The sequence below is a fragment of the Salvelinus alpinus genome, chromosome 4 (genome assembly GCF_045679555.1).
Source record: "Salvelinus alpinus chromosome 4, SLU_Salpinus.1, whole genome shotgun sequence".
NCBI classification, from domain to species: Eukaryota; Metazoa; Chordata; class Actinopteri; order Salmoniformes; family Salmonidae; genus Salvelinus; species Salvelinus alpinus.
Window position 1 is genome coordinate 39,048,576 of NC_092089.1, and position 26,064 is coordinate 39,074,639.

Below are 26,064 nucleotides of genomic sequence, written 5' to 3' on the forward strand. Positions count from 1 at the left end.
ACCCTGTTATTGCTGCTGTTATCTTACCTGTTGTTTTAGCTAGCTCTCCCAATCAAGACCTGCAATCACTTTATGCCTTATTGTATGTCTCTCTCAAATATCAATATGCCTTGCATACTGTTGTTCAGGCTAGTTTTCATTGTCATTGTTTTGGTTTGCAATGGACCCTGTAGTTCCACTCTCCGTACCTCTGATACCCCCTTTGTCCCACCCCCCACACATGCGGTGACCTCACCCATTGAGACCAGCATGTCCAGAGATACAACCTCTCTTATCATCACCCAGTGCCTGGGCTTGCCTCCGCTGTACCCGCGCCCCTCAATACCCCTGTCTGCACATTATGCCCAGAATCTATTCTACCACGCCCATAAATCTGCTCCTTTTATTCTTTGTCCCCAACGCTCTAGGCGACCAGTTTTGATAGCCTTTAGCCGCACCCTCATCCTACTACTCCTCTGTTCCTCGGGTGATGTGGAGGTAAACCCAGGCCCTGCATGTCCCCAGTCACCCTCATTTGTTGACTTCTGCGATCGAAAAAGCCTTGGCCTCATGCATGTCAACATCAGAAGCCTCCTCCCTAAGTTTGCCTTACTCACCGCTTTAGCACACTCTGCCAATCCTGATGTCCTTGCCGTGTCCGAATCCTGGCTTAGGAAGGCCACCAAAAATTCTGAGATTTCCATACCCAACTATAACACTTTCCGTCAAGATAGAACTGCCAAAGGGGGAGGAGTTGCAATCTACTGCAGAGATAGCCTGCAAAGTTCTGTCATACTTTCCAGGTCTATGCCCAAACAGTTCGAACTTCTAATTTAAAAAATTAATCTCTCCAGAAATAAGTCTCTCACTGTTGCCGCCTGCTACCGACCCCCCTCAGCTCCCAGCTGTGCCCTGGACACCATCTGTGAATTGATCGCTCCCCATCTAGCTTCAGAGTTTGTTCTGTTAGGTGACCTAAACTGGGATATGCTTAACACCCCGGCAGTCCTACAATCCAAGCTTGATGCCCTCAATCTCACACAAATCATCAAGGAACCCACCAGGTACAACCCTAAATCCGTAAACATGGGCACCCTAATAGACATTATCCTGACCAACCTGCCCTCCAAATACACCTCTGCTGTCTTCAATCAAGATCTCAGCGATCACTGCCTCATTGCCTGTATCCGCCACGGGTCTGCGGTTAAACGACCACCCCTCATCACTGTCAAACGCTCCCTAAAACACTTCTGCGAGCAGGCCTTTCTAATCGACCTGGCCCGGGTACCCTGGAAGGATATTGACCTCATCCCGTCAGTTGAGGATGCCTGGTCATTCTTTAAATGTTACTTCCTCACCATATTAGACAAGCATGCTCCGTTCAAAAAATGCAGAACCAAGAACAGATATAGCCCTTGGTTCACTCCAGACCTGACTGCCCTCGACCAGCACAAAAACATCCTGTGGCGAACTGCAATAGCATCGAAGAGCCCCCGCGATATGCAACTGTTCAGGGAAGTCAGGAACCAATACACGCAGTCAGTCAGGAAAGCAAAGGCCAGCTTTTTCAAGCAGAAATTCGCATCCTGTAGCTCTAACTCCAAAAAGTTCTGGGATACTGTAAAGTCCATGGAGAACAAGAGCACCTCCTCCCAGCTGCCCACTGCACTGAGGCTAGGTAACACGGTCACCACCGATAAATCCGTGATAATCGAAGACTTCAACAAGCATTTCTCAATGGCTGGCCATGCTTTCTTCCTGGCGACTCCAACCTTGGCCAACAGCCCCGCCCCCCCCGCTGCTACTCGCCCAAGCCTCCCCAGCTTCTCCTTTACCCAAATCCAGATAGCAGATGTTCTGAAAGAGCTGGAAAACCTGGACCCATACAAATCAGCTGGGCTTGACAATCTGGACCCCCTATTTCTGAAACTGTCCGCCGCCATTGTCGCACCCCCTATTACCAGCCTGTTCAACCTCTCCTTCGTATCATCTGAGATCCCCAAGGATTGGAAAGCTGCCGCGGTCATCCCCCTCTTCAAAGGGGGAGACACCCTGGACCCAAACTGTTACAGACCTATATCCATCCTGCCCTGCCTATCTAAGGTCTTCGAAAGCCAAGTCAACAAACAGATCACTGACCATCTCGAATCCCACCGTACCTTCTCCGCTGTGCAATCCGGTTTCCGAGCCGGTCACGGGTGCACCTCAGCCACGCTCAAGGTACTAAACGACATCATAACCGCCATCGATAAAAGACATTACTGTGCAGCCGTCTTCATCGACCTGGCCAAGGCTTTCGACTCTGTCAATCACCATATTCTTATCGGCAGACTCAGTAGCCTCGGTTTTTCTAATGACTGCCTTGCCTGGTTCACCAACTACTTTGCAGACAGAGTTCAGTGTGTCAAATCGGAGGGCATGTTGTCCGGTCCTCTGGCAGTCTCTATGGGGGTACCACAGGGTTCAATTCTCGGGCCGACTCTTTTCTCTGTATACATCAATGATGTTGCTCTTGCTGCGGGCGATTCCCTGATCCACCTCTACGCAGACGACACCATTCTATATACTTCCGGCCCTTCCTTGGACACTGTGCTATCTAACCTCCAAACGAGCTTCAATGCCATACAACACTCCTTCCGTGGCCTCCAACTGCTCTTAAACGCTAGTAAAACCAAATGCATGCTTTTCAACCGTTCGCTGCCTGCACCCGCACGCCCGACTAGCATCACCACCCTGGACGGTTCCGACCTAGAATATGTGGACATCTATAAGTACCTAGGTGTCTGGCTAGACTGCAAACTCTCCTTCCAGACTCATATCAAACATCTCCAATCCAAAATCAAATCAAGAATCGGCTTTCTATTCCGCAACAAAGCCTCCTTCACTCACGCCGCCAAACTTACCCTAGTAAAACTGACTGTCCTGCCGATCCTCGACTTCGGCGATGTCATCTACAAAATAGCTTCCAACACTCTACTCAGCAAACTGGATGCAGTTTATCACAGTGCCATTCGTTTTGTTACTAAAGCACCTTATACGACCCACCACTGCGACCTGTATGCCCTAGTCGGCTGGCCCTCGCTACATGTTCGTCGTCAGACCCACTGGCTCCAGGTCATCTACAAGGCTATGCTAGGTAAAGTGCCGCCTTATCTCAGTTCACTGGTCACGATGGCTACACCCACCCGCAGCACGCGCTCCAGCAGGTGTATCTCACTGATCATCCCTAAAGCTAAAACCTCATTTGGACGCCTTTCCTTCCAGTTCTCTGCTGCCTGCGACTGGAACGAATTGCAAAAATCTCTGAAGTTGGAGACTTTTATCTCCCTCAACAACTTTAAAAATCTGCTATCCGAGCAGCTAACCGATCGCTGCAGCTGTACATAGTCCATCTGTAAACTACCCACCCAATTTACCTACCTCACCCCCCATACTGCTTTTATTTATTTACTTTTCTGCTCTTTTGCACACCAGTACCAGTATCTCTTCTTGCACATGATCATCTGATGATTTATCACTCCAGTGTTAATCTGCTAAATTGTAATTATTCGATTTATTGCCTACCTCATGCCTTTTGCACACATTGTATATAGATTCTCTTTTTTTCTACCATGTTATTGACTTGTTTATTGTTTACTCCATGTGTAACTCTGTGTTGTCTGTTCACACTGCTATGCTTTATCTTGGCCAGGTCGCAGTTGCAAATGAGAACTTGTTCTCAACTAGCCTACCTGGTTAAATAAAGGTGAAATAAAAAATAAAAAATAAAAAATTTTAGGGTTCTGATGGGGTACAACAGTTGAACTGAGCTCATGAGGCATTTACAAGTTATATTATTGAATAATCAGTGGGTACAGATCATTTATGTATCATTAAATGGATGTAGCAACTGCTGATTTGTCAGTAAAATTGCTTAATTAAAATAAGCATTTTGAATAAAGCCTTAGAGGGACCTGAGGTGGTGGATCTGTTGGAACTATGAGAGGAGAGAGACACCATCCCTCAACATGTTCACCAGGACAACTACTCAGACAGAAGAGGGAGAGATAGGAAGAAAGGAAGATTCATTTTGAAAATGTGTGTTTCAATGAAGGTATATTTTAAAAAGGGCTTCCACACTTGTACTTGAGTATAGAACAGCCGGGCTCTATAAGAAATGACAATAGTAGATTTCGTATACAAGCCTGTCACACTCTCTCTGCAGAGTTAGCTATGGTACTGTAGCATTGCGTTAGCCCCCATCCAACGAGTATTGGTGTGTCGAACAGAGTACAGTCTGACTGTCCTTGTTCACTCCACAGTCTGGCCTGATCCAACCCACACAGACACCCGGTGGCTAACACTAGGCTACACATCACACACACACACACTAGGCTACATATCACACACACACATCAGGGAGCACAGCACACACACACACACACACATAAACACACACACACACACACACACACACACACACAAATAAACTCCCACAGCTAACCTCGTGGGGACACACAATTCAGTCCCATTTAAAATCCTATCTTCCTTAACCCCTAAACCTAACCCTAGCTCCTAACCCTAACCCTAAAACTAACCCTAGCTCCTAACCCTAACCCTAAACCTAACCCTAGCTCCTAACCCTAACCCTAAAACTAACCCTAGCTCCTAACCCTAACCCTAAAACTAACCCTAGCTCCTAACCCTAACCCTAACACTAACCCTAATTCCTATCTCTAACCCTAAAACTAACCCTAGCTCCTAACCATAACCCTAACACTAACCCTAATTCCTATCTCTAACCCTAAGACTAACCCTAGCTCCTAGCTCCTAACCCTAACCCAAGTTCCAATCTCTAACCCTTAACATAATTCTAACCCTGCCATTAATTCTAACCTTGACCATTAACCTCCTAAACATAGCATTAACCTTGAGGGGACTAACAAAATGTCCACAGTTGGTCAAATTTTTGTGTGTTTACTATTCGTGGGGAGACTTCTGGTCCACACAAGAATAGTTAAGCACGTCCACACACACAGGCACCACAATCTTCAGCTTCTCTCTCAGCACTCTGTCAGCCACCCACTCTCTGTCACGAGGGACCAGTGTGTGCAACTATCTGCCCAACAAGAGAGGGAGAGAGAGTGTTCCTGTGGAGAGAGATGGAGAGAGACAGAGACAGAGAGAGGTAGTGTAGTGTGTGTGGGAAGAGGTGTTCATGCATTACACTTGCTATAAGACTCTCCTCCCCTATCCTCTGGGAGCAGTGGTTTGATACCCCTTAGTTTAGCAACCTCACAGCTAAACTGTGTGGGGGGTGGTGTGTGTGTGTGTGTGTGTGTGTGTGTGTGTGTGTGTGTGTGTGTGTGTGTGTGTGTGTGTGTGTGTGTGTGTGTGTGTGTGTGTGTGTGTGTGTGTGTGTGTGTGTGTGTGTGTGTGTGTGTGTGTGTGTGTGTGTGTGAGAGAGTGTGTGTGTGAGTGTGCACAAGAGGCTGTCCTCTCCGGGACATAAACTCCCACACACATTCATCTTACTTAATGTCAGCATTTTGCTAACATCTAACCACCATAAAGAAAAATGCAAGTCATGAATACATTTTTCTCCTCTCTCTCTTTTCCCATCTCCTCCCTCCTTTCCAGTCCCCTTGAACTACTCTTACTCCTCGCTTCTCATTCTCATTTTTGTCAATTTTCTGTCTTTCTCCCATCTTCTCATTTTCTCCATCTCACGTCCCCACACCCATATTTCCCTATTCTCCATCTCTCTTTGTCTCTCTCCTTGTCTCTCAAATCCCTCCTTTAATTTGTCACTGCCTCCCCTACTGTCTTCTGTTGAGTGAGAAATTAATCCTCTTCTGCTCCATGTTGTCTTCCTACCATGCAGCACGCACGCACGCACGCACGCACGCACGCACGCACGCACGCACACACACACACACACACACACACACACACACACACACACACACACACACACACACACACACACACACACACACACACACACACACACACACACACACACACACACACACACACACACACACACACACACACACACACACACACACACACACACACACACACAGACAGGCCCAGCATTCAAATGAAAGCTGCCTCCCTTCTCTTCCTCTTTGCTACCAGTGTCGGCCTGCTCTCCACAGGCCTGACCTCTAACTGACTACTCCAGCCATCTGCTCTCCATGTGAAAGGGATAGATGTGTGGACGGGAGGAAGTGTGGAAGTGACGTCTCTCCTCTCCATAGAGAGAGCGAGCAAGAGAGAGACACAGAGAGAGATGGAGGGAAGACTGATGGTGAGATAGACAGGGATCCATTAATCGTGTGCTGAGTGAGGCCTTAGAGACAGACAGTGCCATGAAGGCCTCTGTCTCAACTGCTCACTTCCCAAACCCTTCAACAGTCATCTCATCTCATACTCCTCTCCTCTCCGCTCATCGCTCCTCTCCTCCTCAGCACAGCAAGCCAGTCTGGCTCCCAGCCCATTCCCACACAGAATCCATTATCCTTTCTTCTCTCTATTCATCCTCAACTAACCTACCCATCCATCCAGCTAGCCATCCATCCATCGACTGTCTCCCCATGGTCAGTGGGGGTTCAATTGCCACTCAGAGAGGTGTAGGAATATCATCAAAGTTCACTTTGACCTCAGAGGCCCTGCTATTCTGAGAGAGAGAAAGAGAGACTGAGAGAGATACATAAATAGATAGAGAAAGAAAGAAAGAAAGAAAAAAGAGTAGGAAGAGAATAATAATATGAAGAATCCACCTCTTTCTAGATGTACCCAGCCAAGACGGTGTTGTATGTACCTCCAGACCACACCCATGATCTGGATTACATAAGAAGGATAACTAGCCTAGTGTGGAGAGGAGAGGAGAGGAGAGGAGAGGAGAGGAGAGGAGAGGAGAGGAGAGGAGAGGAGAGGAGAGGAGAGGAGAGGAGAGGAGAGGAGAGGAGAGGAGAGGAGAGGAGAGGAGAGGAGAGCCTTGGTGACAGGGAACATTAGCTGCAGACAGGGGGGAGAAGACGCCATGAGATACTACCCACAACATCAGCTCTGCTTGGCTGGCTGCTAGACTGAGTCTCCTCCATCAGCCTGGAATCAGCCTATAGGCCTGGGAGGGGGAGGGAGGGAGAGTTTGAGGGAGGCATGGGGAGGGAGAGGTTCGACCAGAGGCTGAAGTGATAGAGAAGAGAGAGAGAGGAAGGATGGATGGATGGAGGGGAAGATGGAGGGAAGAGATGCGGAGGAAGGGAGAGGGCTGGGTGCTCTGAGAAGAAGAGACTAGGGCTGTGATGACACCAGTATCGTGATATTTTTTCCATGGCAAAAATGTAAACATGAAGCAGACCTAACTCTTTAGTCATTTAAAAACCTGCTGTATGTAAAATATTGTGTGCTATACCTTGGAAGATAAATGCATGTGACTCTGGATGACAACACAACGATGTTTGTTTCCAACATTAGGGCTGTTTTCCTTAAGAAGTGAAACCTGCTTTGTGTTTTGTTTTTTTGCCACCATACTAATGTATTGCGATACTGGTGTTAGGTTCTTATTTTTCAAAGTAAATAACTCACGGACACTAGAGAAGCTTTAACCAAGTTGAATTCTTCCCAAAGGTTCTGTACAGCTGTAATTCAGACAACCCAACATTTCTCACCATCACAGGTATATATATCCCACTTAAGACACTCCCCCTTCTCTCCAATCCTTACATCTTATGGTTCCACAGGAAAATGGTAGTAAACCCTTATTACTCCCTTCAGGGGATCTGACCTGACCTCCTGACCTCAACCCCTCCTTTGCCTAATCCACAGATGTCCATCTGTCTCCCCTATAGCAATCCTTTGATCTCCTCCCGTCCACCCAACACATTCCACAGCCACTCTGTCTTTCTACAGATCTCACTCCTTTATATACTATGTGTATGATCTATCATGTCTTTAATATCTCAATATTCAAAATGTCGAATCCAGGGCATCGTCCCGGCCCTAGAAGAGACCAGAGGCTGATAAGAGGAAGTGATGCAGAGAGTGAGAGGAGAAGAGAACGATGGATGGAGAAGGAGAAGAGGGGGGTGGGGAGAGCAATGGTTCAACCCGTTGGCAGGCAGTAGCCCTAGACTCCCTCAGGGATGGAGCTCTCAGTTATCAGCCTGTCTGTCAGGTCCAGGCTTGGGGAGGGGAGCCAGGATCACACAACATCATCACACATCTAACCAACTACAGACCCTTAACCTTATCCAAGCCCCTATAGCCTCTCTCCTGTGCATCACCCCCTGCTCAGAGCAGCCATACACAGAGATCCAGCTAGCTACAGTCCCCATAATATAAAGCTCATCTCCTGTGTACCGCCCTCACACACACACCCACTCCCCCCACTCTGAGCAGCCATTACAGCTATCCCATATTACACATTCCTCACCCAGTCCCAGCCTCCCTTCTCTCTCCACCCAGTTCCCCCCCTCTCCATCTCTCCCTGCCCATCTCTACCTCCCTCCATCTCCCTCCTGCAGCTATACCATATCACACCCACATCCTCCTCCCCAGTCCCAGCCTCCCTTCTCTGTCCATCCAGTTCCCCCTCTCTCCATCTCTCCCTGCCCATCTCTACCTCCCTCCATCTCCCTCCTGCAGCTATACCATATCACACCCACATCCTCCTCCCCAGTCCCAGCCTCCCTTCTCTGTCCATCCAGTTCCCCCTCTCTCCATCTCTCCCTGCCCATCTCTACCTCCCTCCATCTCCCTCCTGCAGCTATACCATATCACACCCACATCCTCCTCCCCAGTCCCAGCCTTCCTTCTCTGTCCATCCAGTTCCCCCTCTCTCCATCTCTCCCTGCCCATCTATACCTCCCTCCATCTCCCTCCTGCAGCTATACCATATCACACCCAGATCCTGCTCCACAGTCCCAGCCTCCCTCAGGCCGATCCAGTGTCTCTCTCCCCAACCACAGAGAGACAGGACACGGCGCCTTCCTGCCAAGGTCATTCAGCTCAGAACCCATCAGCTGAAACCCTATACCATCTCTGTTCTGTCTATGAGCTACTGTCATTCTACTGATCTTTCACGGCCTTTCTGCTTTCTGTGACCTAGCCAGAGCACTTTACTGGATGCTGCATAGTCATTTGAACAAAAATTGCCTCAAATTGTCCGGAAATAATCAGGAGGTGGCTATGTCAATTACTTGGTTCTTTCCTTTTAAATAACTGTTTCATTGTATGTTGACAGGTTAGAATACGAGGCTCCCTACACATTCATGGATGGACCTGGACCACAGAGGCCCCCCATTTAACATGAAATGGCATGCTATACAGACAAGATGACCAAGTGAGCCACAAGCCTCGCCTACAAGCTCTCCTCCAATAGACAAAACGGCATCACAAGTTGGCCAAAACATTTCCACAAATGCCCATAACTAAAACCAGAGAACTATTCCACTCACCGTTGCTGTCATTATCACTCTTCTCATTGGAGCTGGGTAGGCAGTTCTCCAGATAGAACCCGTTCCTGTAGCATCCATCCCCTTCGCTGAGCTGTGGAGGAGGAGGGGGCTCCCAGCACTGGCAGGGGGTCTGCATGATACCACAGGGCCTGTTAGAGGTGCTGGATGCCAGGCAGTCCTCCAGCCACTGGCACAGCATCTGACACGCTGCCATGCTGGGGTTACGCTTCCCCACCACCAGGTACTCTGTCTTAAATTCCCCATCTTCGCCAGCGTTAGGGGTGGTGACCTCCATGCCGGCCCGAGGCGGCCCTTTCCTCATTTGTAGGAACTGTTTCCCAGCCTCTAGAAAGGCCACAGGGGATGAAGAGTCACACAGCTTGACCACCTCGTCGAAGCTCTCCATGCCCAGGTAGGTGCGCGTGGTCTCCAGAAACGAGTCGAACTGGAATGTACGGAGCTGCCGGGGAATGCAGTCCGTTGTGGAGGTAGGTTTGGTTACCTTGATAAAGATGGTGTAGCGGCGCGGGTCTGGGTTCTGCAGGGTCCAGGAGCAGGGTGCCGTGGGGAAAGTGGAGGAGGACAGGAAGTGGCCGAAGAATCGGCTCTGGACCAGAGTGGAGCAGGTGTCTGACTCAGGCCCTGAGGGAGCAGCCGGGCACCGACTAAACAGTTGTATCAGCAGCAGAAGCATCAATGATGATGGCAGGGGGACTTGGGGGTTCACCAGGTGCCCAGGTAAGGAGGGGGAAAAAGTGGTCGTCATGGTTACCAAATGAATTAAAAGACCAGAGGGGTTTGTTGGAACCTCTTGTCGATCTGTCTTTCTGCCTCACTGATTTTCTGGCAACCAGGTGGGACCTTCAAGGGGGAGAGGAGGAGGAGGAAAAGGAGGAAGGAAGAGGAGGAGGGGGAGGAGGAAGAGGAGGAAGGAGGAGGAGGAGGAAGAGGAGGAGGAGGAAGGAGGAGGAGAAAGAGGAAGATTGCACTCAGAGGTCCAGTGATCTGTCCATGATTGTGTGTGACAGTCGATCCAGACGTTCAGGAGAACCTGGAGAGAAAGAGATAAGAGAGATATTTTGACCTGAGAGGACACATCACTATAACAGCAAATACACTAGTAAATCAAGAAGATAAGAGATGAATAATTAGCTATTTCCTTTATACTCTCACCACCAGTCTCAGTTTGTGCATAGCTGGTTCTCCATTACAACTCAGATACATCAGAAAGAAGTCACATCCCTTAATGTTTTCCACATTTTGTTGTGTTTCAGCCTGAATTTAAAATGGATGAAATGCATCTTATAATACCTCATAACGTCAAAGTTGAATTTTGATTTTCAAATGTTTTACAAATTAGTCAATGAAAAGCTTAAATAAGTATTTAACCCCTTTGTTACGGCAAGCCTAAATAAGTTCAGGAGTAAAAATTTGCTTAAAAAGTCACATAAGTCGTATGGATAATAGTATTTAAAGTGAATTTTGAATGACTACCTCGTCTCTGTACCCCACACATAGAATTATCTGTAAGCTCCCTCAGCTGAGCAGTGAATTTCAAACACAGATTAAACCATAAAGATCAGTTAGGTTTTACAACGCCTCGCAAGGAAGGGCACATATTGATAGATAGGTTAAAAAAAAGTAGACATTGAATATCCCTTTGAGCATGGTTACGTTATTAATTACACTTTGGATGGTGTATCAACACACCCAGTCACTATAAAGATACAGTCGTCCTTCCTAACTCAGTAAACAGAGATGAAAGAAACCACTCAGGGATTTCACCATGAGGCCAATGGTGACTTTAAAACATTTACAGAGTTTAATGGCTGTGACAGGAGAAAACTGAGGATGGATCATCAACATTGTAGTTACTCCACAATACTAACCTAAATGACAGAGTGAAAAGAAGGAAGCCTGTACAGAATAAAACTATTCCAAAACATGCATCCTGTTTGCAACAAGGCACTAAAGTAAAACTGCAAAACATGTGGCAAACCAATTCACTTTTTGTCCTGAATACAAAGTGTTATGTTTGGGGCAAATTACTGAGTACCACTGTTCATATTTACAAGCATAGTGGGGGCTGCATCATGTTATGGGTATGCATGTTAATGACTGGGAGGTTTTTCAGGATAAAAATGAACAGAATGGAGCTAAGCACAGGCAAAATCATTGAGGAAAACCTGGTTCAGTCTGCTTTCCACCAGATAATGGGAGATTAATTAACCTTTCAGCAGAACAATAACCTAAAAAACAAGGCCAAATCTACACTAGAGTTGCTTACCAATAAGACAGTGAATGTTCCTAAGGCGCAGAGTTACAGTTTAGAAAGTCTATGGCAAGACTTGAAAATGGTTGTCTAGCAATGATCAACAACCAATTTGACAGAGCTGGAAGAATTTTGAAAACAATAATGGGCAAATAATTTACAATCCAGGTGTGTGAAGCTCTTAGAGACTTACCCAGAAAGACTCACAGCTGTAATTGCTGCCAAAGGTGATTCTAACATGTATTGACACAGGGCTGTGAATACTTACGTAAATGAGATATTTCTTTATTTCATTTCCAATAAATTTGCTACCATTTCTAGAAACATGTTTTCACATTGTCATGATGAAGTATTGTGTGTAGATGTGTGAGAAAAAATATCAGTTTAATCCATTCGAAATTCTGGCTGTAAGACAGCAAAATGTGGAAAAAGTCAAGGGGTGTGAATACTTTTTGAAGGTACATAAATCAACTGACACAGCAGAATATTGTTAGACACAGTCAGTGAGACTTGAGAAGAAAACCATATGTCCAGTTCATTCAGCTCTCTGAAAATATGAAGTATGTGTAACCACCAGACAGAAGGATGATATTATATAGGCCTAGCTTTGTTTTGGTTCATTAGTCAAGTGCAGAACGGTCCCTTCCTGAGAGACAATGGCTTGTTTAAGATGTCTCCTCTCATATTTGATCAGTGAGCACACTAATTTGTCCAATTACGCGGCTATTAATTACAAAAATATAAACACCTGCAGTCATTCATTATCGCTGTGCCTTTGCTCTAGCTTGCCACAGTGTGATCAATAGCTTCGTTTGTTTTCAATTATTAACACTAAAGCCATTAGCAGGGCTAAAAGTGAACAGGTCAATGTCAATAAAACATGCTGTTGTTTAAATGGATAGTTGTCCTTCATTACAAACCATAATACTGAAATACAAACTATTTCATTCTAAAACAATTTTGGTGTGGAAAATTGCTTCATGGTAGAACAGTAACTACTCCTATCAAACGGTCATTATCACTTTGGATACCTCATGATGCAGTTGCATTGGCTCTCAGACCTGTATGGATTTCAGATGGAGACAGCCAGGAGAGGGCATATAGCAGGCTTACTGGAGGAGTCAGGGACACCAGACACCACATCCAGGTTTTCACTGATCAATCAAGCTGATCCAAAAGCCTGGCTAATCGTTACCATCTCCCCTAAGATCAAATACAATACTAAGACAAATGCAGACCATTGGATCCCTGTATGGCAGTACGTTTTCTATGTCTAACAAAGCAAAAGCAGCAGATTGGGCAAAGTTTGGCATAGAACACTATGAATGCGACCTGTCTCACATTCCCGCTGAAATGTAAGCCCTGCATGCTCTCCCTTGTTCACTGTCTGCTAAATTATGTGCCCAAACCTTGTTACTGATTTTAAACATGTGTTTGACTATTAAATTGTTAACAAGAGCCCCAGTCATCTGTGTCATTTGAGTTAATGTATTTTTCTTCAATTTGTGCATTTTGAGTGCTTCCATTGTGTTTGTTCATTGTTGCTTCTGGCTTCGCTCGTGCATGTCCACGTTTTATACGAGGCATGCCAGCAGATCTTTGTATGTAGCCTGTATCCCGCGGATGCTCGAGAGGCGTGCACCCCTTTTCCCGTGGATTCTGTCATTTTGTCAATTGATTACTTTGTTTATTGAAAATGTATACTGGTTTAATTGAGAATGGTCTGTGAATAGTATAATGATGATGATAGTCTTCTTTTAGATGTTTCTAATGCCCTTAGGTTCGCAAAAGGGGGCTTCAACTTGTTGTTGTGGCAATGATTTTGTCCAGAGTAGCACTTGGCATTTCTACCTGAGGTGCGTTCAGTTTGCTTCAACGTTTGCTATGTTGCATGACAGTTTTTAATGAATGACACGTTTCCCTAAAACAGTGCGCACCGTTCTTCAACAGTCTTTGAGGTACGTTTGCTTCCGTTTGGTGGGTGTGGCAAGTTGTGGGCTGATAAATATAGGTGTGACCATCTGAAATCGTAAAACTCATGCAGTGTCACATGGATGACGCTAGAGAGACGAAGCAGGTACGGGGAGTCAGACATTTAATAAGGAACGGACATGGAACGAGACAGGAACAGCGTCAGCATACAAGAAAACAAAGACAAAAAACAATCAATGCAGAAGCGAGGAACAGAGCTGGGGAACTGACAAATATAGGGGAGGCAATAACAGGTGATGAGTGAGTCCAGGTGAGTCCAATATCACTGAAGCACGTGACGAGGGAAGGCAGGAGTGCGTAATGGATGATAGGAGTGAGTGATGCAGGGCAGCCTGGCGCCCTCAAGTGCCAGGGGGGGAAGAGCGGGAGCAGACGTGACATGCAGTACACCATACGGTAACTTCCCTCTGAACCACCATAAGCACAACGTTTTGGTCGTTCAGTACAGCACTGCTTCTGTTTAATTCAATGTTGCACACTATTCTATCCGGTCGATGCTGCTGAGGGGAGGAAACCAACTATTTGATGTGTTTAATACCATCCCAATGACGCCTTTCCAGCCATTATTATGAGTCGTCCTCCCCTCAGCAGCCTCCACTGGTTCTATTGTACTGAACGCAACCCTGGCTTTGCCAGGATTTTGTAAGCTCTGAAAAGGAACATATTTGTTTGTGAGTAGGCTGTATTTTCTTTCACAGTACACATAGCCTGTTTCCCCAAATCCAGTTTTGGATTGTGTACAGCTTGATTCATTTGTAGAAAAAAAAAATTGGTTGTGTTTGTATTTTTTTGTTTCCAATTATAGTTTATTCCTACAACTGCTACCACTACCATTATTTTTTAAATAAATATTTAAAAAATGTACCATATACTTTTAAGACGGTAAGATATCTTTACCTTTTCAAAAACACAGGAAATGATTCCCGCAGACACTGTCCATGTATATACTGTATGGATATTTCCTCCATGGTCGTGGCTACAGGCCATGAACTCTTCTCCACCCCATTAGGATTTGAGGGCTAGCCTAGTGGAAAGGCTCCTTATGAGCCATAAATAGCACACTAGTCCCTTTATCCATTTGACCAGGGCTCTATGAGACCAGAGCCCTATGGCTCAAAAATAGTCCACTATAGGGAATATGGTGCCATTTGGGACTTAGCCCCTGTGTCCTAGCCTACACTAGAGAGAAATGTGGCCAGGCGGGCCAGTTCCTGGAAGAACATGTCTGGCACTAGTAGCATCTGACACTCAGTATTGTGATTCACTAGCCCACCACTGGTACACAAGCACATACTCCAACTAGCTACTGTGGAGGAGGCAGGCTGAATCACAATACTGAGCCACTCAATTAACATTGTTGCTCTTGCTCCGTTGAATGCAGTGTGTCTGTCTCCACTAGCAGTGAGGCTATGAAAACTGTCTGAATGAACACAGCAGAGCTTATTTCATTACCTTCTAAGATCACTTCTGGTTCTAGTTCTGGAGGGAGCAGAGATGTCAGACATGGATTTGGAAACACTAAACTTGTCTGACAAAAACTGAATCTGTAATCCAGCTGGTATGATCTCAAAAAAAAAAATGAATTACTTGAAACATGAAACTACTGTACAAAAGGACACCTATTGCATGCATGTACCCACCAGTCCCCACACCCCATGCATGTACCCACCAGTCCCCACACCCCATGCATGTACCCACCAGTCCCCACACCCCATGCATGTACCCACCAGTCCCCACACCCCATGCATGTACCCACCAGTCCCCACACCCCATGCATGTACCCACCAGTCCCCCACATCCCATCCATGTACCCACCAGTCCCCACACCCCATGCATGTACCCACCAGTCCCCACACCCCATGCATGTACCCACCAGTCCCCACACCCCATGCATGTACCCACCAGTCCCCACACCCCATCCATGTACCCACCAGTCCCCACACCCCATCCATGTACCCACCAGTCCCCACACCCCATGCATGTACCCACCAGTCCCCACACCCCATGCATGTACCCACCAGTCCCCACACCCCATGCATGTACCCACCAGTCCCCACACCCCATGCATGTACCCACCAGTCCCCACACCCCATGCATGTACCCACCAGTCCCCACACCCCATCCATGTACCCACCAGTCCCCACACCCCATCCATGTACACACCAGTCCCCACACCCCATGCATGTACCCACCAGTCCCCACACCCCATGCATGTACCCACCAGTCTCCACACCCCATGCATGTACCCACCAGTCCCCACACCCCATCCATGTACCCACCAGTCCCCACACCCCATGCGCACAATTGGGTCTTCGGAGCATATCATTTTGATCCTGGGTAGGGAAAGGTTGGAGCCGTACATTTAGTGGGTAGCACTCTCTTGAATCAGCACACATGCTCCCTTCCTGCCCTGTTTAAACACTCCTCCGACCTAGAGTAACCTTCCGCCCAAGGTGTCCAGGGAGCAGGATTTAGCAGCGTTTTACCAGACGAGCCTGACACTAATGAAATGGATGCGACTTTAACAGAACAGGAGCAAGAAAGAAAGAGCTGCTGGTCTCTTTATCAACGTCTCCAACTCGTCCATCCATCAGCACCTGTGCCTCACACACACACACACACACACGCACGCACGCACACACACACACACACTCACACAGCATGCACTGGGAGCACTTCCTGTGCTGCCTCCCAGTGCTCCTCTTACTACCCCCCTCTTTACTGATTGTGTGTTTGAGAAGCCAGCAGACAGACGTACAGCAGGCTATTAACACACAATCTATTCCACAGGAATAGGGAACAAACCAAGGCAGGACCAAAGAAGACAGAGATTCAGAGATTCACATACATCCGTGCCCTTCAAGATTTGGACACCATGTAAGGAAAATGTCACCAATTTCCTTCACTGTATTTTTGGCCTTTGTAGAGAAATGGTGATGGATGAAGTAATCTCAGTTTCATGTGCATAAATTATGATGATTTACGGTGGAACTATGATATAGTGCAAAACGTGTTAAACCGACTTCATAATTGTAGTATTCCATCGTACTGGAATAATTCATGCATTTTCATTTCTGCCCCGAGGCAGACACAGCAGGCAATTAGGAGAACAAAGGTGTTGCATTAGCTAGCTGACTAACCCAACCAGGAAACCACAGTCTACACGTCCCAGAGGCTAGCTAGCTGTCTGATGCTGAGAGGAGGCAGGCCAGCCTCAACACACATAGACACACACACCAGAACAATGCCACAATCACAGAGACAGAGCTAGGGGAGAGACTCCCTCCTTTCACTTCTCTCAGCTGCCTCCACTTCTCTGTCATACAGTCACACAGCACACAACACACTGATGAGAAAATTATAGAGTTGGGATGGAGATGGATAGATAAGGAAGTATTCCTCTGTTCACATCCCCTCTTCCTCCCTCTTCCATCAACTCCAGGATTACACACTGATTAGGGAAGCTACGACAGGCACAACAAACTAAATTAGAGAATATGCAATATATAAATCACAGGAAAATGCTAATCGCATTCAATCACGTACCGTTGTGCCATCACATTATTCTATGAGCTGGGAAATTTAATAGCGTAACGTTTTATCACCCCACTCATAAAGAAGGGAGGCAAGCATGTAATCATTGAATCTCAACAGATGCCTATTTCAGTTTTTTTTTAAGCATTTTGCCTCTTAGCTTTCAGTTTCCAGGATTGCAGAAATCAAAAAACTACACCCAACAGAAAAGACTGGTTAGAAGGGCGGAGAGAAGAAAACAGGTGCACCAAGGACTGGGACAAAGAGAGAGAGAGAGAGTAAGAAAAAAAGAGAAAGTAAGAGGAAAACAGGAAGCGGCAAAGACAGAAGCGACAGACAGCAAGAGCAAAGAAGGAGGAGAGAAAACTGGGTGCAAGGAGAAAAGCGTCCAGAGCCAGACAGAGTCAGACAGAGGACCTAAGCACCATGACCGACTAGCGTTTCTCCTGAGTGGTTTCTTTTATCCGCTTCCTTTTTGATGTGCCACCCGTTTCTTCTTCTCCTCCACCCGTCTATCCCTCCATCCTTCTCTCTCTAAATTAAAGAGATGCAGTGCCCCCCAGAGCTAGCAAGGTTATTTGAACAAACAAACAGAAGCAACAAAAGGCAAAACACATCTATGTCTACAGCACATCCACTGATGACTATGACAACAACCCAGGGAGGCCTCCGAAGGCTTCCACATTATGGAGATAATTATCTGTCTATGGTGATAAATGTGTTTACCGTATTAAATGCCAAACCTTTCTCATCAGCAGAGAAACAAATGAACCCAAATGCGCCTGCCTATACTTGCACGGGCAAACATACACCACTGCATAAATGCATGCACACACACACACACACACACACACACACACACACACACACACACACACACACACACACACACACACACACACACACACACACACACACACACACACACACACACACACACACACACACACACACACACACACACACACACACCGTATTCAGACCAAGAACAGTATGCACCCATTGAACATTTGTTTACTGGACAAAGCTTTCTAACAAAAATAAATGTCTCTTCACTGATCTGTGAATGACAATATAGGATATGATAACTGAAACAATAGAGAACTGTAGAGGAACCAAGGACATCTTGGAATGAGTCATTCAATTATCTGTCTCTCTTCAACCTCTATTTGCAAAGTCAAAAGTCTCTCACAAAACAAGATAACGCATATTCAACTCTTCCTATGTTGGAGCTTAACCATTTCAACCAAAGTACAACTGAAAAGTCTCTCACAAAACAAGATAACGCATATTTAACTCTTCCTATGTTGGAGCCTAACCATTTCAACCAAAGTACAACTGAAAAGACGCCAGTATTAGAATGAAAAAGAACACGTCTCAGAAAGTGAGTCTGTCACACTTCTGTCTCTCAGTAAGATGATTAAACAGGCCTGGTGGTGAATGAGTTCTCCTCTCTCCCTAACAGGCTCTGTCTCGGTCTGGTCTGTTGTTTTAGAGCTCCTCCCCTCACAGACACCACTTCGTGTTTAGCTGCACTTCATTTTAATTAGGAGACTAAACGTGGGAGGAAATGGATAGAGCGGGGGAGGAGCTGGGAGGGCAGTCTGGTGCGTATCTGTCTGTATTAAATGTTTTCTGTTTCCCTGTGTCTGTTTCCCAGTATTTGTCCTAATGTTTATATGAGGATACACATAACTGTGCTCTGAAGGGAATAGGATGCACTGAGAGGAGACTAGACCGCTCTCTCTACCTCTGCTTCTGGCTCTCGCTCTCCACCTCTCCCTCTCTCTCCTTCTACCCCTCTCTCCATCTCTCTCTCTACCTCTCCCTCTCTCTACTTCTACCCCTCTCTCCACCTCTCCCTCTCTCTCCTTCTACCCCTCTCTCTCTCTATCTCACTCTCTCTCTCTCTCTCTCTCTCAACCTTTGCCCATCTCTCCTTCTCTGCCCTGTCTCTCTCTGTGTCTCTCGCTATCTCTCTCTTCCTGAACCTCTCTCTCTCTCTCTCTCTCTCTCTCTCTCTCTCTCTCTCTCTCTCTCTCTCTCTCTCTCTCTCTCTCTCTCTCTCTCTCTCTCTCTCTCTCTCTCTCTCTCTCTCTGTCTGTCTCACTCTACCTTCGCCCCCCTTTCCCTCCCTATCTCCCTGGTCCTCCCCACCCACAACACACTGACCTTTCTCCATGTTTAGCACATTACATCAGATCCTCCACCTTCCGACAGAGAGGAAAGACAGAGTCTATTTTCACATCGCCTTCATTACGCTTATGGATTGATTATATGTGCAAAGAAGCAAAAATTAATTAAGTAGCCCTAAACATAATTTTCCCTCTCCTCCTCTCCTCTTCCTCCCCGGAATGGTGTGATGGCGTGCAGAGCCTTTTGTGAGTGATGCCCAGTGGCGCAGTCATATCGGATGAAAGAGAGCAATTATCCCACACAGACAATGCGCAGTGCTGCCACCATGGCCCTTCCTATATCTGTGTTGGTTGGAATGGATGCAGTGTTAAATATAAGCCTAATTGGTGACATCTGTAGCCCAGATTATCTTCTTCTTGCCACACAAGCAAATTGCAGAAGTGGTTTAACAAACACTTTTATTGGCTGTTAATGACAAACAGATGAATTGCCTTGGTGGTTGGTCTGTAGCACTTAGAATCACACAGCCTCGGCTGGCCCTAAAACAACCACTGTGTAGGTTTTTCAACACATCGCGGTGACGGAGGGGACGCGGCTAACTGTGTGTGTGTGTGTGTCTGTCTTTGTGTAAGCGTGCGTGCCTGCGTGTGCGCATGTGCCTGCTTGCATGTGTGTGCATCTCCGTGCCAGCATGAGAGTGTGTGTGTGTGTGTGTGTGTGTGTGTGTGTGTGTGTGTGTGTGTGTGTGTGTGTGTGTGTGTGTGTGTGTGTGTGTGTGTGTGTGTGTGTGTGTGTGTGTGTGTGTGTGTGTGTGTGTGTGTGTGTGTGTGTGTGTGTGTGTGTGTATATGTATGTGTGTCTGTGCAGCCAGATCACCTGTGATACAAGTCAGTATTCGATGTCCATCCATGTCTGAGGACGTTGGGAGATGACGTGGCATCTGCCTCTGGTGCCAAGGGTTGCAAGTATAAATCCAGCAATATAAATATTTGTGTGTGTGCGTGCGTGTGCGTGTGTGTGGTGGGTAGTGCATGGAATAGGAAATGTCTCATCTTCTCTTCCTAATACCCACATCACACAGTGGGGAATGCTACAGATGGCCAAGTGACGGTCCTTTATTCCATCAAGCATAATTAACTGCATTATAGGCGCTTTGTGCTTGGACATAATCACATAAATATGAAAGGGAATTGCACTGGATACCAAATCAAATCAAGTCATATCACATACAAATCAAATAAGCCAGTCAGTAAGCAAAAGGAGAGTGGGATTAGTGCTGCTGAATATCATATTCTCCTGGCAACTTTCACAATTTACTCTTCTTTTCATGTGGCGATAATGTTTGTTATGAATTTCCATAGCAATAGGAAATATGTTTATGCGAAAGAGGACCTCATGAACCAAGAAATCTCCCACTACTACTGATTTGCCTGTCAGCGCCAACTCTATTCCACAAGTTTCTGCCAAACCACCAACACCTCAACGCACAGAAATGAAATAATATAGTGAAACCATAGGGGTGACTGGAGGAAGTTGAGCCTAAGGGATAAGTTGAGCCACCCTTGTTTCTAGGAAACCATACACCAAATGAATCATCTGACCAAATATTTAGGATGAGGTCATCATGTCATGGAGTCTGTGAAGGAAGAAAGCAAATAGAAAAAGTGGTATGCAAGTTAGGTCCAAAAAAAGCAGACTTTCACCAAGTCAAATTAATTGATTATGTTAGAGGTTTGGTGATGATTGTATCTAAACCATAGTAGATAGTTTTAAGATTGTTCTATACATCACTTGGGATCTCTATAAGCTTCAATATGAGTTCAGAAATCTACAATTAAAGTCCATCCTTGTAGCTGTGTGGGCTAATATAGTCAAAATGTTTGCCTTGGGGTAAGATGAGCAATTGGCTATGGGGTATATTAAGCCAATGGTTGATGCTGTGGCAACTTGAGAATATTTAAGTGATTTTCTTGATGCAAGGCATTATAGCTGGGATATGAGGTAACAACAGGGCCTGGTTTTTGTTAAAAGTTTATTTTATTTTATATATATATATATATATATATAAAGTGCTTGTTAGCCTATGTTAAAAGATGTTTCAAATTATTAAAAGACAAAAAAGTGATTGTGATTGTGTTGAATTGTGTTTGGGAAATAAAGATAGACATGGTTTTAAAAAGGTAGTGGTAATATTTCATTGAGTACAGAAATTTGTAGGTGGCTTAATTGAACCACTTTTTTTGGACAAGCTATGTTTTCAAAACTGTAATGTTTAAATGAATTCTGATTATCTCCAGGGATACACAACATCCTGAAAAATATATCTACATATCTTTGTTAGAAAGAATACTATTTTTCCCTTGATGGAGTGATGCTGAATGTAAGAATTGGCTCAACTGACCCCACTCTCCCCTGCAATGTAGTATTACTGTCAATCAAAGAGAAGAAAAAGACTTAGCAACACAATGAGCCAACATTAGTACGACTTCACCACATGACCTCACAAGTTCATCACCTTACAGCCTGACAGACACTCTGGCTTCAGACAAAAAGAACGTTCTAACCCCAGCCGTATCAGAATACATTACACTGATACAGTATCAGGACTAACTGCAAAATCAGCTGTCTGACAGCATTGAGACAATAACAGTCTGTTACAGTGAATCAGCAATGACTTAATATGGGACATCTGGGGGGAAAGAGAGAGAGAGGAAGTGTGTATATGTGTATCGGTGTAGGATATCTATGGCAATTGTGTGTATTTTGCCTATCAGAGTGTGAATGCCTGTCTGCTGGTTTGTCAGTGTTTGTGTTGATAGAGAAAGTGTCTGCCCGTGTGTGAGTGTTTGTGTGATAGAGAAAGTGTGTGAGTGTTTGTGTGATAAAGTGTGTGAGTGTTTGTGTGATAGAGAAAGTGTGTGAGTGTTTGTGTGATAGAGAAAGTGTGTGAGTGTTTGTGTGATAGAGAAAGTGTGTGAGTGTTTGTGTGATAGAGAAAGTGTGTGAGTGTTTGTGTGATAGAGAAAGTGTGTGAGTGTTTGTGTGATAGAGAAAGTGTGTGAGTGTTTGTGTGATAGAGAAAGTGTGTGAGTGTTTGTGTGATAGAGAAAGTGTGTGAGTGTTTGTGTGATAGAAAAAGTGTGTGAGTGTTTGTGTGATAGAGAAAGTGTGTGAATGTTTGTGTGATAGAGAAAGTGTGTGAGTGTTTGTGTGATAGAGAAAGTGTGTGAGTGTTTGTGTGACAGAGAAAGTGTGTGAGTGTTTGTGTGATAGAGAAAGTGTGTGAGTGTTTGTGTGATAGAGAAAGTGTGTGAGTGTTTGTGTGATAGAGAACGTGTGTGAGTGTTTGTGTGATAGAGAAAGTGTGTGAGTGTTTGTGTGATAGAGAAAGTGTGTGAGTGTTTGTGTGACAGAGAAAGTGAGCGCTGAAGAACAAGACATTACGGCTATATTCCCTCCCTGTATTATTTAAGCCGTTGCAATCAGATTTCACACGTTGTGTTCCAGGCCGTTGTGTAGTACAGCCTATTTTGGGGTTGAATCATGTTACTTCTCCTGCTGGAGACGTCAGGGAAAGCTTGTCACACACAATCAGGCTTTAAATGTTGCAGATAATTAGCCTTTGTTACTGCACTTGTCAGGGAACTACCCTGCTGTCCCACTCACACACACACATGCACACACATATAGTGCATACATACACACACTTGTCTGCGAACCAACCCCCCCCCCCCTTCTCCCCCTAACTACACACCACTCCTCCACTTGTGCTTTCCCAGAGTGTGTGAATTAGATCTATTTCCCAGCCATGCACCACATATCTCAACAAAGAGGCTCAGAGAAAGACCAGAACTAAAATGTTTTAGTGAGTTCTCAGATTAAAGTGGTTCATGCTGAGTGATATGGAGCTCAGATACAGTATCAGGACCAGATACAGATACAGGGACACCCATCACCTCACATCCTGTCAGACGCACAGAGATCACATGGTACCCTGATGATGTGCTGTAGGCAGTAGGGGGGCAGGGCATTCCCAGAGCTGTTTGCTTTTCTAGTTTTGGTTGGTTAGGTCCCAGCACTGTGGCATTGTTACCACAGTCCATTGTTGTTTAACTAGCTAACGTTAGCTGGCTGGCTCGTTAGCTAACGTTATGTGACGTGTGTACAACAACCGTTGAATATGGCCGGTGTCAGTAATCGTCTGCAAAAAAAGGGTAATGAAAATGTTGCCAGCAGAGCTGGTAAGGCTGCTTTCAGGTTATCCAGAGGTAAACAAATCATCGGCCAGAGCGTCAAGGGTGCGCTCCGAGAACAAAACGAGATGGGTGGGGCTAAAGCTTAAGAGGGTGTGAACGATGCTTAATGGGTGTAGACAAAGAAGAGCTCTTCACTACATACCAAAACATTCAAAGGGGATTTTCTCAAAAGTGAGTTAACAAGTTGATCAACTTTAAAAGCAGAATTACTTTCCTTTTGTTCCTCAAATGCAGTGTATGATATACCACTTTGTAGCTCTGAGTCTCTACTTTTATCCAATGTAAAAAACACAATTTCACATTTTGCAACATAAGACCGAATCCAGATGCAGTCACATTTTCAACAACAACAAAAAAAAAATATATATATATATTAAAAGTACAAAAATAATTAAATAAATAAAGAGAATAGAGATAATATAGAATAGAGAGAGGGCACAATGAGGACACAGAGAGCAGCCCTGTCCTGTGTATATGCATAAATACAGTACCAGTCAAAAGTTTGGACACACCATTTAAGGGTTTTTCCTTCATTTTACTATTTTCTACATTGTAGAATAATAGTGAAGACATCAACAAAATGAAATAATATGTATTAACCAAAAAAGTGTTGAACAAATCAAAATATATTTTAGATTCTACAAAGTAGCCACCCTTTGCCTTGATGACAGCTTTGCACACTCTTGGCATTCTCTCAACCAGCTTCACCTGGAATGCTTTTGCAACAGTCTTGAAGGAGTTCCCACATATGCTGAGCACTTGTTGGTTTCTTTTCCTTCACTCCGTGGTCCAACTCATCCCAAACCATCTCAATTGGGTTGAGGTTGGGTGAGGGTGGAGGCCAGGTCATCTGATGCTATAAGGGCACAAGGCGAGACCCAGATGCAGACACGGGAGCCAGATGGTTTGAGTCTTTGATATTTATTAATAATCGAAAGGGGTAGGCAAGAGAATGGTCATGGACAGGCAAAAGGTCAAAACCGGTTCAGAGTTCAGGAGGTACAGTGTGGCAGGCAGGCTCGAGGTCAGGGCAGGCAGAATGGTCAGGCAGGTGGGTACAGAGTCTGGGAGGACAAGCAAAAGAGAATAGAGAAGGCAGGAGTACGGGGAAAAACTTGCTGGTTGACTTGGAACATACAAGATGAACTGGCACAGACAGACCGAAAACACAGGTTTAAATTACCCAGGGGATAATGGGGAAGATGGGTGACACCAGGAGGAGGTGGAGACAAGCACAAGCCAGGTGAAACAGATCAGGATGTGAAAGATGCAGCACTCCATCATTCTCTTTCTTGGTCAAATAGCCCTTACACAGCCTGGAGGTGTGCTGGGTCATTGTCCCGTTGAAAAACAAATGATAGTCCCACTAAGCGCAAACCAGAAAGGATGGCGTATTGCTGCAGAATGCTGTGGTAGCCATTTTGGTTAAGTGTGCCTTGAATTCTAAATATATCACAGACAGTGGCACAAGCAAAGCACCAATAGGTGATCAACCGTTCACCTACTCTGCGTCTCACAAAGACACAGTGTTTGGAAACACAAATCTCAAATTTGGATTCATCAGACCAAAAGACAGATTTCCACCGGTCTATTGTCCATTGCTCGTGTTTCTTGGCCCAAGCAAGTCTCTTCTTATATTGGTGTCCTTTAGTAGTGGTTTCTTTGCAGCAATTCGACCATGAAGGCCTGATTCACGCAGTCTCCTCTGAACAGTTGATGTTGAGATGTGTCTTTTACTTGAACTCTGTGAACCATTTATTTGGGCTGTAATCTGAGGTGCAGTTACCTCCAATTAACTTATCCTCTGCAGCAGAGGTAACACTGGGTCTTCCATTCCTGTGGCGGTCCTCATGAGAGCCAGTTTCATCATAGCGCTTGATGGTTTTTGCGACTGCACTTGAAAAAACTTGAACGTTCTTGACATTTTCTGGATTGACTGGCCTTCATGTCATAAAATAATGGACTGTCGTTTCTCTTTGCTTATTTGAGCTGTTCTTGCCATAGTAGGGACTTGTTCTTTTACCAAATAGGGCTGTCTTCTGTATACCACCCCTACCTTGTCCCCCTACCACCCCTACCTTCACACACAACACAACTGATTGGCTCAGGAAGGAAGGAAATTCCACAAATTAACTTTTAACAAAGCACACCTTTTAATTGAAGTGCATTCCAGGTGACTACCTCATGCAGCTGGTTGAGAGAATGCAAAGAGTGTGCAAAGCTGTCATCAAGGCAAAGGGTGGCTACTTTGAAGACTCTCAAATTGTTTTGATGTCTTCAATATTATTCTACAATGTAGAAAATAGTAAAAAATAAAGAAAAACCCTGGAATGAGTAGGTGTGTCCAAACATTTGACTGGAACTGCTTATGTATACATGTTATTTTGTTTTTTGTTTTTAAAAAATACTGTAAACTCACAAGCAATTCAGCTTAAAAATATATTTA

General features: G+C 45.3%; 1 protein-coding gene across 9 annotated transcripts in view; it reads right to left on the bottom strand.

Moving 5' to 3' along the window:
* Positions 1-26,064, bottom strand: part of LOC139573491 (adhesion G protein-coupled receptor B1-like) — a 98,546-nt gene that overhangs the window by 59,846 nt on the left and 12,636 nt on the right. For all 9 annotated transcript variants that reach the window (XM_071396988.1, XM_071396986.1, XM_071396987.1 and 6 more), the window contains exon 2: positions 9,429-10,479. In XM_071396988.1, coding sequence (XP_071253089.1) covers positions 9,429-10,194 — 766 coding nt within the window. In that variant the 5' untranslated portion in view covers positions 10,195-10,479. The remainder of the gene's footprint in view (positions 1-9,428; positions 10,480-26,064) is intronic.